Source organism: Musca autumnalis, unplaced genomic scaffold, assembly GCF_047663935.1.
Source record: "Musca autumnalis isolate F117 unplaced genomic scaffold, ASM4766393v1 scaffold_2, whole genome shotgun sequence".
In the NCBI taxonomy this organism is placed as follows: domain Eukaryota; kingdom Metazoa; phylum Arthropoda; class Insecta; order Diptera; family Muscidae; genus Musca; species Musca autumnalis.
In genome coordinates this window covers 94,489,671-94,502,156 of record NW_027411755.1, presented here as the reverse complement: position 1 = coordinate 94,502,156, position 12,486 = coordinate 94,489,671, and the positions used below count along the sequence as shown (strand labels likewise).

Here is a 12,486-nt window from a genome sequence, read left to right as displayed (position 1 = left end):
TAAATATACTAGTATGTTCTAATTCAATGAAATGCGATAGCGATAGGCTTGGGGTGTTTGTAGCATGGCCGGTGATAAGGATGATTCGCGGCTTTGTGATAGATGTTCAGGTTTATAATCAAGTTGTACGATGATCGGGAACGACGAAGTTGAGTGACAATCGGTTGTTACGATTTAAGTATGATAGGGAACGTGTTGGTTGATGATCGGGTTTTACGCTTTTCGGGAAGAGGTTCGATTATTTAACGATGATCGGAAACGTGTTGATTGATGGCCATTCGGTTGACGACGTTGTGATGGAGTTCGAAAACTCGGCTGATGATGATCGTAAATTCGGCTGACGATAATCGGGAACGACGGTGTGATGAAGATCGGGAACATGTTGATTGATGACTCCGGCAGCTCGGCTGATGACGATCGGGTGCGACGGTTGTAATAACTAAAAACACTACTATAATAATTGCTTCGATCTCGTACAAACTACTACATACAACCATGAACAGGGAACCGAGGTTCCGGTTGTATGTGGTTAACAAGGTTTCTTTGCCTGCTCCCCAAGTTCGATGGGCTTGTTCCGGCTTCTCATCTTATCACAAATGTGCACCATGGTATCCGCACACGACTTATAAATGCTGTCTATTTTGGCCCCAGGACTTTGGGGTAGATGGTGGTCGGATTTATTGGCCCATCGACCTGCACATTCAACGGGAGCTTCATTTCTGCCGTCCATGTGGTGAATAGTGTGGCTGTTGACTTTTGTGGCGGATATTTTCATATTTCTCGCGTGGAAGAACTCAACAAGATCAATAAGATAGGCGTTTAGTCTGACACACATGTTATCAACGGTGGGACCTGACTCCATGAGTGTACAATCATCCGCGTACGTAATTAACTCAATGCCGTCGGGAGGGCTTGGAATTGCAGAAAGGTAGAGGTTAAATAGTTCCAGAGATATCACCGCTCTTGGAGAACTCCTGTTTCACTCTATGGGGTGTGGACTTCTTGCTTTTGAATTCGACCACACATATATTTGGCCATCCAACGTTTCAAACCAGCATGGCTGACCGTATCAAACGTTTTAGTCAGGTCCAATGTGTGGAAACGACGTCATGTTCTGTTGAGGTACTATGCTGCTTCCGGAACTCGTATTGATGATCCGCAAGTGGATAACACGCTCTGATGCTGGGGAGGAGTAATACCTTAAGTATCTTTGCTACTGGTGACAAAAGTGAGATCGGCCTGTACGATTCAGCTTTGCTGGCATCCTTGCCAGGTTTCAGCAACGGAAGCACCCTTTCAGGCTTCGGGAATTTTAAGGATGACTAACGATGGGTTGAGGACTCAAATACTCGTCTCCTGTTTCATCTAGCTGTTTTAGCATTACCATTGAAATTCCGAAGGTTCAAGGGCTTTGGATGATTTTGCGCCTCGGATAACATCTGCAACATCACCCATCGTAAATTGTGGTGGTTCCTCCTCGGCTGGAAGAGATCGCAAACGGCATAAAATACTTTTCTTCGCGCGGTCGATATCGAGGTACTCAAGAAAGTGTCTGCTAAAATAGCCCGCGCAACTCTTCCGATCTGTCACAACCACGCTAAAAATGACCGATATCCGATCATCCTTTTTACCAGGGTTTGACAACGCCACAATTTACTACTACCGCTCCAATGTTGCAGCATTTCAGATGTTCACTATAAGACCTGGTTCCGAATCGCTTTGATTTTTGTTGCAATCGCTGCCTCAATTGCGACGGTTAAAGTTTTTTTAGGCGCAGGTCCATACTTCTTGAGAAAACAGCTCGCAAGGTGTAAAAACCACGACAACTCTCGAACTGATCAACCGATTTGGTCCAAAATTTGGCCTTCGTTATATTTTATCTAAACTTCAGTTTCAGTTCGAAGATGGACAATACCGGTCCACAGCTTCCTGTACTTCCTCCAATATTTAAAAAATGTCACTAAAATGGTATGCACTATATCTCTTGAACGGATCAACCAATTTGGTCCAAACTTTGGATCTCCTAACATTTTGTCCAAATTTAGCTAATCTTCTAAAATGGCCCATATCGGTCCTCTCCTTAGGATACCTCCCCCACAAAAGTTCAACATTTGTGTCCAAGTACAGTTTAGGGTCTGTTCGAAAATCCTTTGGGAATGCTGGTCGATATGGCCCTGTCTACAGCAATATTATGTTTTCCGTTGACAAGTCCATGCATCCTGGCATACTGGTCCAAAAGTTACACGATGACCCAGTGGGCGCGATATCTATAGAAAAGATATGACTCCAAAAATAAGATCCACTTCGATAATGGACTATGTCGGTCCATTCCTTTAGTTCCTCCTCCGCAACAATTTTAATCCTAATCCACATTTTTGTGTGTTCATACCTTTTTCACCGACTCTGGTCCATATATCCCAGCATGGACCATACAAATACCATCAACACGAAAACATGTGTGAATTTATGAATGAAAAGATCAGCAACCAAATAGTGTTTGTCAGTGGGATCGCTCAAAATAATGCCTTTGAGCATCCCTGATATATACCAAACCGTTCAAAATTCAAGAATACGAAGAACACATTAACTTTCTTGGTATTTACAAATCTAAAGGAATTCTTCTATTTATAGAAGACTCCTTCAGCAGGTCTTCTATTTATAGAAACCCCTTTAAAATGTCTTATATTTATAGAAGATCCCTTATGAGTGTATATATCTATGGAAGACTTCTTTAGCAGGACTTATACATATCTGCAGAAGACCTCTTTAGGAGGTTTTTGTATTAATAAAAACCCCTTTTATTGACAGAAGTCCTCCTATAGATAGAATTCCTGCTAAAGGAGTCCTCTATAGATAGAAATCCTACTAAAAAAATCTTCTATAAATAGAAGATCTCCTAAAGCGGTTTTCTATTTGTAGAAGACCCATTTATAAGAATATCTATCTATGGAAGCCTTTTTTATGAGATCTTCTATTTATAGAAATCCCTTTAGGCGGTATTCTATCTATAGAAGACCTCTTTAGGAGATTATATAAATAGCACCCCGTAAGGAGGTCTTATATCTATAGAAACCCCCTTTAGGAGGTTTTCTGTCTAAAAAGATACACTTAGGAGGACTTCTATCTATAGAAGACAGCTGTGTATAGAAGACCCCTTTAGGATGTATTTTTCCTATAGAAGATCCCATTAGGGGAACTTCTATTTATATAAGACCAATTTATGAGATGTTCTATAGATAGAAAAAAGAGAAAAAAAGAAAAGTAGAAAAAAGGAAGACCTCCTACTTTTTATAGAAGACCTCTTTAGGAGACTTTCCATCCCTAGAAGATGGAGATCTTCTATCTATAGAAGATTCCTTTAGCAGGAGTTCTATCTATAGTAGACCTACTTAAGAGTTGTGAATTTGAACTTAAAGAATCATTCTTAGAATGTTCATATTATCTAGAAAGTTATTTATTGAAATCTTTGGTATGGATCAGAATCGGAGAAAAAATACGAGTATATATTACGCACAGTGTTATGAATTAGTGCCTTCAGCACAATTAGTTTGTTGAAAAAAGTGTTGAGATCGGTATAGAATTCAAAATTATTGCCGTTCAGAGAAGAAATCGGAGTTATTATATCTTCCGGAAAAAATTACTTATTTAAAAAAACGGAACATAAAGGTGTTCTGAAATATGCACATATCGTCTGCTACGCAAGAAAAGGTCGTAAGTCCATTTTTGTATTATAGATTTTATTATGGTGGTAAATGCAGTATTCTTCGGTTATTTTTTCCGATTCAATACCTCTATTTTGTTTGATCAAATTCCATGGCGTTTGGGTGATAATATGACTTTGATTTTTTTGTTTTTGGGACTTTTCAATTTTTGGATTTTTTAAATAAAATATTTATACATTACACAACAATGTGGAATGGGTATTATAAGTTTGTTTTGTCCAATATTCATGTAACATCGCGTAATATTCTTCGCAGAACCCCCTGTCATTTTTCATATATCGACGAGATAAAGTGAACTAACTATGTATGTCCGCCCGTTCATTAAAAATTGTAATAAAAACTCCAGCCCTCAATTATGGAGCGATCGTCACGAAATTTGTGGGGAGGTCAAGTTCCAATCAGAAGAGACCCCATTATTTGTTGGTGATGTTCGTAAGTTTGTCTGATTGGCGCGAAATTTTAAGTGTGGGTTTACGACAAAGTAGAAGCTTGTAATTTAAAATGATGATCAGATAATAATTAGTTAAATGGACCAAAACTTGTGGGTGAAAATTGGTGATTTTTTAATAAGAAGACTATATCTTTATTCCTAGTAGACACGTTCCACCCACGTAAGTTATATTGGAAAGAGAAATTCTTGGTCTTTCCATTGATGATAAATATATTGATGGACATGGTCAGATAACAGAATTTCAGCCAAATATATACCGGGATCCAGAGTTTTAATTGTTTGTAGTGTGACCATAATCACGCTAGAGGACGCATTTATAGTTCAATATTGACAACATTTCCCACGAAGAAAGATGCTAATAATTGTGGAAAATAATCGGATAGAACTTGGCTGGTGAAAATGATCATATGGTGCTAAAAATAGCCATGTTAAATGGCGAATATTTTAATTTATGCAGGACATACATATCTCGGTAATGTAGTGTATGGAAAATAACTTTTGACCTTTCCACTGATCTGAAAAGTTCAGTTGAAACCATTGATCTCAATTTGGCATGCATTTAAAACCGCACAGATCCGTCACTTTTGCATCATCGACCAGATAGCTTAAAAGAATGGAATATTTAAAAATTTAAAAAAAGAAATATTTGATTCAAATCAGGGTTTCAGAGTCGATGTATTTTTGGCTCGACTCCGACTCCAGGCCAGTTTTTTTTCACGAATCCAGCTCCGTCTCCGACTCCGAGGGTAAATTCCTATACCACTAAAAATAAATAAAATGTGTTTAACTTTTTCCTATATTTGGGCCCATATAGGCTAATCTGTTTGTTTTTCCTAACATATTCTTTTGAATGTTCATTAATACTCAACTACAGAACATAAATATGAAGTAACATTATATTATATTATTTCAACTGAATCATATATTGAAAAATAGCAACAATATACAACTTAGAAAGTTTTTGTCAATTTTACCTTTCTCCCGAGTATATTCTGGAAGGAACTTTTCCCGTGAGAAAATCTTTACCCCTTCAAAATATGTGAAAATTAAGGGCAATACAAATCAAAAAACCGCATGGCGTCAAAATTGTAAGCAATTCATGACCAGGTTTTAAAATGGATGTAAGCCAAAATTTTACAGTGCTTCTAGGGCCTTAATGATGACCCCCAGTTGAAAAGCCATTTTTCGTGAAACTTGCGAAACTTACTTACTTAGCTGGCCCATTACAGAACATTTGTTCCATAGGCCGAACTAAGAAAAGATCTCCAATTCTCTCTATTTGTTGCTTCGCACTCTGGAACACCGCGCCTTTTCATCTCATCATCCACTAGTTTGCGCCATCTATTCCTTGGTCTGCCAATTCTGCGTGCACCGCCAAGCGGTCCGTGTTTATACGCCTTTTTAGCGGGTTCATCATCGCTCATTCTTATGATATGGCCTAGCCAACGCAACCGCTGCATCTCGATACGTTTAACAATATTGATGTCGTTGTATAGCAGATACAGTTCGTGGTTCATGCGACGTGGACATTCACCGTCAACGCAGATTGGTTCGTAGATCTTTCGAAGAATTTTTCTCTCAAACACACCAAGCACTGCCATGTCTGCTTGCGCAAGTACCCAGGCTTCGGAGCCATACATCAGCACGGGTAGTATCAGTGTTTTGTAGAGCGTTATTTTTGTTTGACAAGATGTGGCTTTGTTTTTAAACTGCTTACTTAAACCAAAGTAGCATCTGTTGGCCAATACAATTCTTCTTTTTATTTCACAACTGATGTCGTTTGTTGTGTTTACGGAGGTGCCGAGGTAGACGAAGTTTTTTACTACCTCAATATTATAGGAACCAACTTCCATAGTCGGTCCGAGCTCAATGGACGCGTCGACACCATCAACTTGGTCTTCTCACCGTTTACCGCCAGACCCACTTTAGCAGATTCTCCTTCGACCTTCATAAAGGTATCAGTTACTTCTTTTACTGATCGGCCTATGATGTCTATATCATCAGCATAAGCAAGTAACATGTGACTATTGGTGTAGATTGTGCCACTTCTTTTGACGTTTGCCTCTCGTATAACCTTTTCCAGCAGGATGTTAAAGAGATCACACGAAAGGCTGTCTCCTTGTCTGAAACCTCTTTTGGTGCCAAACCCTTCGGAGAGGTTCTTTGCTATTTTAACTGAGGACCTCATGTCAGTTAAAGTCATTTTGCAAAGCCGGATGAGCGTTGCGGGGATACCAAATTCCGACATGGCTTGGAATACCTTTGAACGCAGCGGGCTGTCGAAGGCTGCTTTATAATCGACAAATCGACAATTATCTCGCTTTAGTCGTTCGCACAATATCCCTGACACGATCTTGTAGGCAATAGGGAGTAGACATATGCCCCTATAGTTAGAGCATACAGTCTTATCTCCCTTGTTGTGGACGGGGCACAGGATACTCAGGTTCCAATCGTCGGGTACTCATTCTTCCTGCCAGATGGTGCTAACTAGCTGATGAATACACCTTATCAGCGTGTCGCCTCCGGTTTTGAACAGCTCGGCTGGTAAGCCATCGGCTCCTGCTGCCTTATTATTCTTCAGCGTAATGGCAAATCATTGCCCACTCCATGCAAACAGCCGCAAAATTCATACTTGGATACCAGAGACCTCCACCAAGGAATCCATGGTATGATCAGGAGTGTCGTGCTGCCACCGAAGAGAAAAATTCGACATAAAGGGTACTTTACAATCCGTAGCAACGCGTAGCGCACGAGAGAGATACAGGGAGAAAAGAAGAGAGGAGAAACGTCTTTTCCGCAGGAAAAGAGAGATGAAAAAGCGGGAGTGTGAAAAAATCGAGATGTACAGGAGCCAGAATGAAGTCCGAAAATTCTACCAGAGAGTCAAGCATCAGACTGATGGCTTTGGTACAGGCACATCCCCCTGTAGAGACCAGCAAGGTAATTTGGTAACTGATACAGATAGTGTACTCAGGATATGGAAAGAACATTTTTCAAAACTGTTGGTATCCAATAGCAGCGAAGACGACGAAGATACCACAGTCCCAATCCCAGAAGATGGTATTGAATGTATGAATCGGCTGAAGAAACTTACGAAACTACGAAACTTTTTTTGGTAGATTTTTTCTTCATTTGAAACAGTATGGTTTCTGAATTTTTTGTTGAAAAATATATGCGAAGTTTTTTGACAAATCGCCGTTTACTAAAACCTGTTTTGCGTTTTGTTGTGCTAACCCTAGCTCGAAAACTAATAAACCGTTTGTCATATATTTTGTGGGCTTATCAAGGACATACAAATCTAGTCCCATATGGATCCATTTTGTAACAAGTTTTAGATTTTACTGACTTGGTGGACAGAAAAAATCAAAATATAAATTTTTTGTTTAAAAAACTGGCGTTTTTGATCATAAAGCGGGAAAAAAATTTTAAAAAATAAACTCGATCGACGAGATTCTAGATTTTTATGTCCTTACTAGATTTTTATGGGATCATCTTATAATAAAGATCTTATGTAATCTATTGATACAGGAATATCAGGTTGTAAAAAAATCATAATCATAATAACCATCCGTATTTCAAACGTAGGTAATAACTTATACGAAATGTACCGAAATACATAAACATACGGATTTTTTGAGAAAGGAAGGGGTAAAACTAGTAAAGGACAATGAAAACGTGACAATATCGATTTTTTGGAACCTACATAAAATTCTCGGAGAAACATTTTTATAGATTTTTTTCATGTAGAAAATCCCGTCTTGTTTTTCTTTTTCAGTTCAAGAACAAAACGGACATGGAAGGAACTGAGCTATATGGTCAAAATATTCTACAAAAAGATTCCTCATTCTATTTAACTGAAAACACGTCATCTTTAAATGATGAAACAATATCCTAAAACAAAGCTATAAAGCTTTTTGTTAATTTTCTCGTTTAGAGTTAAGCTTGATGATCTGAAATTATTTGCAAGTGAAAAAGGAAAGCCAAGGACTCGAACCCACATAGTCACCAAATTACGTTACCTGGTTTCATTGGTGGTAAAGCAAATCTTCGGACGTATCGACTATGTAATGGCTTCTCTGTCCTAGAACTTATCGTTTTTCAAATGCAAATGTGTTTTTTGTACATTAACGCGCATACTTGGCCACAGAAATGTATTTTCTTCATGACAAACGCTTTTTGCGCTGACTTTGAAGTTATGAGTTGGCTTTGAACGCTAACACGCCATGACAACATTTTTTGATATGTTTTTCAAGGACGTGGGTTCAAATCCCAGCCGGGCTCAGCCTGTTTTTTATTTTTTGAAATTTTGCCTTTTTAGGGCGAAGATCATTTTTTTAATGATTTTTGTTAATTTTCTCGTTTAGAGTTAAGCTTGATGATCTGAAATTATTTGCAAGTGAAAAAGGAAAGCCAAGGACTCGAACCCACATAGTCACCAAATTACCACCAATGAAACCAGGTAACGTAATTTGGTGACTATGTGGGTTCGAGTCCTTGGCTTTCCTTTTTCACTTGCAAATAATTTCAGATCATCAAGCTTAACTCTAAACGAGAAAATTAACAAAAATCATTAAAAAAATGATCTTCGCCCTAAAAAGGCAAAATTTCAAAAAATAAAAGCTATAAAGCATTTTTTCAGGCGCTATTGGGGGCCAATCAAAAAATCATTACGTCATAACTCAGAAATATCAGCTATAGGTTCTTTTGGGTTACTTCATATACTCAATATTGGCTTTCATTCCCAAAGGGAATTTTTCACTCCTACACCTTGACTTCCATTCGGTGTCACAGTGTAATCTGTAAGATATCCGAAGAGACCACAATGTCTTTCGACGGAGTCCAACAGGTCCTTGAATAGAATACAAGTATGATTTCTGACAAAAGACAAGTTAAAAAAAACCAGTAGACCTTTGTGGGAAGACCAGTAGGTCTTCTGACAGAAGACTTGTAGGACTTATATGGAAGACTTAAAATGTTCAATTATAACTCGATTGTTATTGAACTTTACTTTTGCTTGCAAAAAAAATAAAGGATCAATTGGACCAAAAAATATTTTCCACATGAATTTTGTAATCAAAATAGAGTTGAAAAAGTTTAGTCTTCAAAGGATCGTAAATATCCTGTGAATCGTCCTCTAACTACCGTTTACATGTTTTCTTAAAGATATCTTTTCAATATAATGCTTTTTTGAAAAAAATTGGTGTGCCGAATATAGTGTTATACGTCTATAATGTAGAAAAAATTGCCCGGAGCAGAAGTCGAGTTATTTTTTCGATACAGACTCCGTCTCCGACTCAAAAAAAAATTGCTCGACTCCGACTCGTAGACTCCGACTCCGAAACCCTGATTCAAATACACAAATAGAACAAATAAGGTAAATCAAATACTACAACAAACACAACTCAACAACAACCACATAGAAATTTGTTTTTGTTTGTAATGTTAGGGTCACCTGTATATGTAAACAAAATAAGGAAATATCTATAAATTATTGGAATTTAAAAAACTAATAATTTTTCACATTTGATTAAATAAGTTGGAAAACATGAATGAAAATTCGTTACATTTTCAATTTGAATGTTTCCATATCATTCCACTAAATGTATAATTTCTCACAAATAGTAAAATTCTTGCAAAAATGTTTGGAATTGCTGGAAATTCATTGAAAAAGGAGAAGCTGTTTCATTTTTTTTTTTTTTTTTTTTTTGAAATAAAAGAAGCACATGTTTATTAGGGCTTTATTTTGTTCAAATTTAACAAAATATCACACATATTAACAAACGTTTTACCGCCTCTATAAGCGGTCTTGGAGGAGGTTACATGTCATTGATATGAAGAAGTCTTTATGGGAAATAGTTTTTTTCGGAATGAAATATATATTTTTTTTCTTAAAAATATATGGTAACATGGGGCGCCTTCGCCACGTTTTTTTCAAAATGTTCTGATACCGACACCGTTAAATTTTTTTCAAATATTATTATTGGTACAAATATAAGCATATCTTGACTATAAGTTTTGATATATAAATGGTTATAATTTTGTTTTTAAAATATTATTTTTGAGAATTTACAAAATGTGTAAAAAGTGGCGAAGCCTCCCCACCCATGGGGCAGCTTCGCCATCGATATTAAACATTCTCCAATGGACTCTAAAACTGTTTACCATACTTCTTCCTTAAATATCAACATTATGCAAAACAGGAACATGTTTTCTATTGAATAATCAAAAATTATTTTAAAATTCACAAAAAGTAACCGATTCTAGCGGTTAATTAAGTAGGTGCCTTGAATTTAGGTACAAAAATCATAATAAAACCAAAACAAGATACGTTTAGGATAATATTTGATTTTAACTTCATATTATAGTGTGGTATATCTATGGTATAAAGAATTTAAGTTAAACATGACAAATTTCTAACATTAACCCACCACGCCCCTATCATGGCGTAGGCGCCCCACCCCTTACATATTTCATATTATTGGGATTTATATTCTTCAGTAGTTGTCTTCTTACGGTATAAAATGTGTTTTTGATATCACAAAGGGTAAAGAAGATATCACAAAAAATACCTACCATAATTATTTTTCCCAATACCCTGAAAACACAAAACCGCGTGCGTCCGCTATCATACCTATTACACAACTGCCAACATTTGGGAGATGATAGATCTTCATTAAACTCACAATTTTCCTTTTAACGGATTTTTTCTAGCACTTGTATTTTGCGAGAAAATCGGCGCTGGCGTAGCCGCCCCAGTGGAGAAGGCGCCCCATGTTACCATATATCCCTAATGTACATCGAAAATAGAAATAAATATATTAAATGTCATATGGAATTTGGCACTAAGGTTACAGCCCAGTTCGGTCAGCTGGGCATTGCTGTTACCTTATTTTGTTCTACCATGAATCATACGGCTCGGGATTACGACGAACTGCTTTGCAAAAGCCTATATAATCAGGGGAAACATCAACATTTTAATTTTGCAAAGCACAAAGTACGTATTACATATCGACACCTCCAAATAATAGTATGCTAAGTCTAAAAAGTGAGTTTTGCAGGACAAGCTCTAAAAGTTTGGAAATTTCTTTGACCTTCAGTACTATGCTAAGTAAATATTTGTTTATAACTTCTGTTCGGATTGTCCGATTATTACCAAAATTTGACAGAATTTAAGTTAAAGGACGTTAAATATAAAAATGTAAAGAACTTGGAAACATGCTAAGTCGACTTAGCATACTATTGTTTGGAGGCGTCGATATAAGCACCACATATAATTTAAAAAAAAAATTACAAATTTTCCAATACGCGTGTTATTTGAACACATATGTATGTATATCATCACAATTGGCACCAATGACAAAGAAGAGTCCACTTTTCATAATCAGTGCGCTTATAAAGAAAAATGGCTGTCAAGTATAAATTTTCGTTGCAAAATATAAATTATCAGATTTATATACAAAATGTCGGTCCTTTGGCTCCGCCAAATATGATCCGATTATCATCCAAAGGTGTAGGCTGCTTCTTTGCAATGTACCCCAACTATGGATGGCGTTTATAATTATATCTGAAGGATATTAGATGTAATATTCATTCAATTTATATCATAAAAAACGCGATTTCCAAAAAAAGTGGATTTACGATCTTTTCGTGCGTAGCAGACGATAGATATGCTCAATAAAATGTTGCAAAGAATGAGTGAGCGTTTTTTTTTTGTAAAAATATTGTAACGATCATAATCATGAGAATGAAGAAGGAGACTAGGAAGGATACGATAAAATATTAGCATAAACTGCATACCAATATTTTTAATTATTTTTGGTAAAAGATAAGGAAAGTCAAATTATTTTTTAATTAGATCGTACTTGTTTTACTGTTGACGCTTTCTGTGAGAGTTTCATGTTGCTTAGTTGGTATCATGGCACAATTACCAAGGTAGTGGTATTTACATGTAAATTTTGGCATTATATGTTACATTTGAGTATCAATAAACTTAACCTTAACCTCATTTGCAGATAGAACGTTTTCGGTTTCTACCCAATTTAAAAGTCCTGAATCTCGAAGGGAATCCTCTCGCTCAAGAATCCGAATTTTCTTTATGCGACTATGTAGCTGCTATACTGCCGAATCTTAAGTATTACGAATATGTAGCCATTAAAGAGGAGCAAAGAGAAAGTGCTAGGGCACGCTTTTAGTAAGTAAAGTTTCGTTTTCATATAAATTATTAAACCGGTTTCTAGTGAGCTAAAACATTATCTAAAATTTATCATGTTCAATGTTAATCTTCAAAAAATGTAAAACTCTGTATATATTTAT

The 12,486-nt window shown here is 36.6% G+C and overlaps 1 protein-coding gene across 3 annotated transcripts in view; it reads left to right on the top strand.

Moving 5' to 3' along the window:
* The window catches only part of TbCMF46, a 64,323-nt gene that overhangs the window by 25,505 nt on the left and 26,332 nt on the right, over positions 1-12,486 (top strand). For all 3 annotated transcript variants that reach the window (XM_073968505.1, XM_073968504.1, XM_073968506.1), the window contains exon 5: positions 12,186-12,364. In XM_073968505.1, the coding sequence (XP_073824606.1) occupies positions 12,186-12,364 (179 nt within the window). The remainder of the gene's footprint in view (positions 1-12,185; positions 12,365-12,486) is intronic.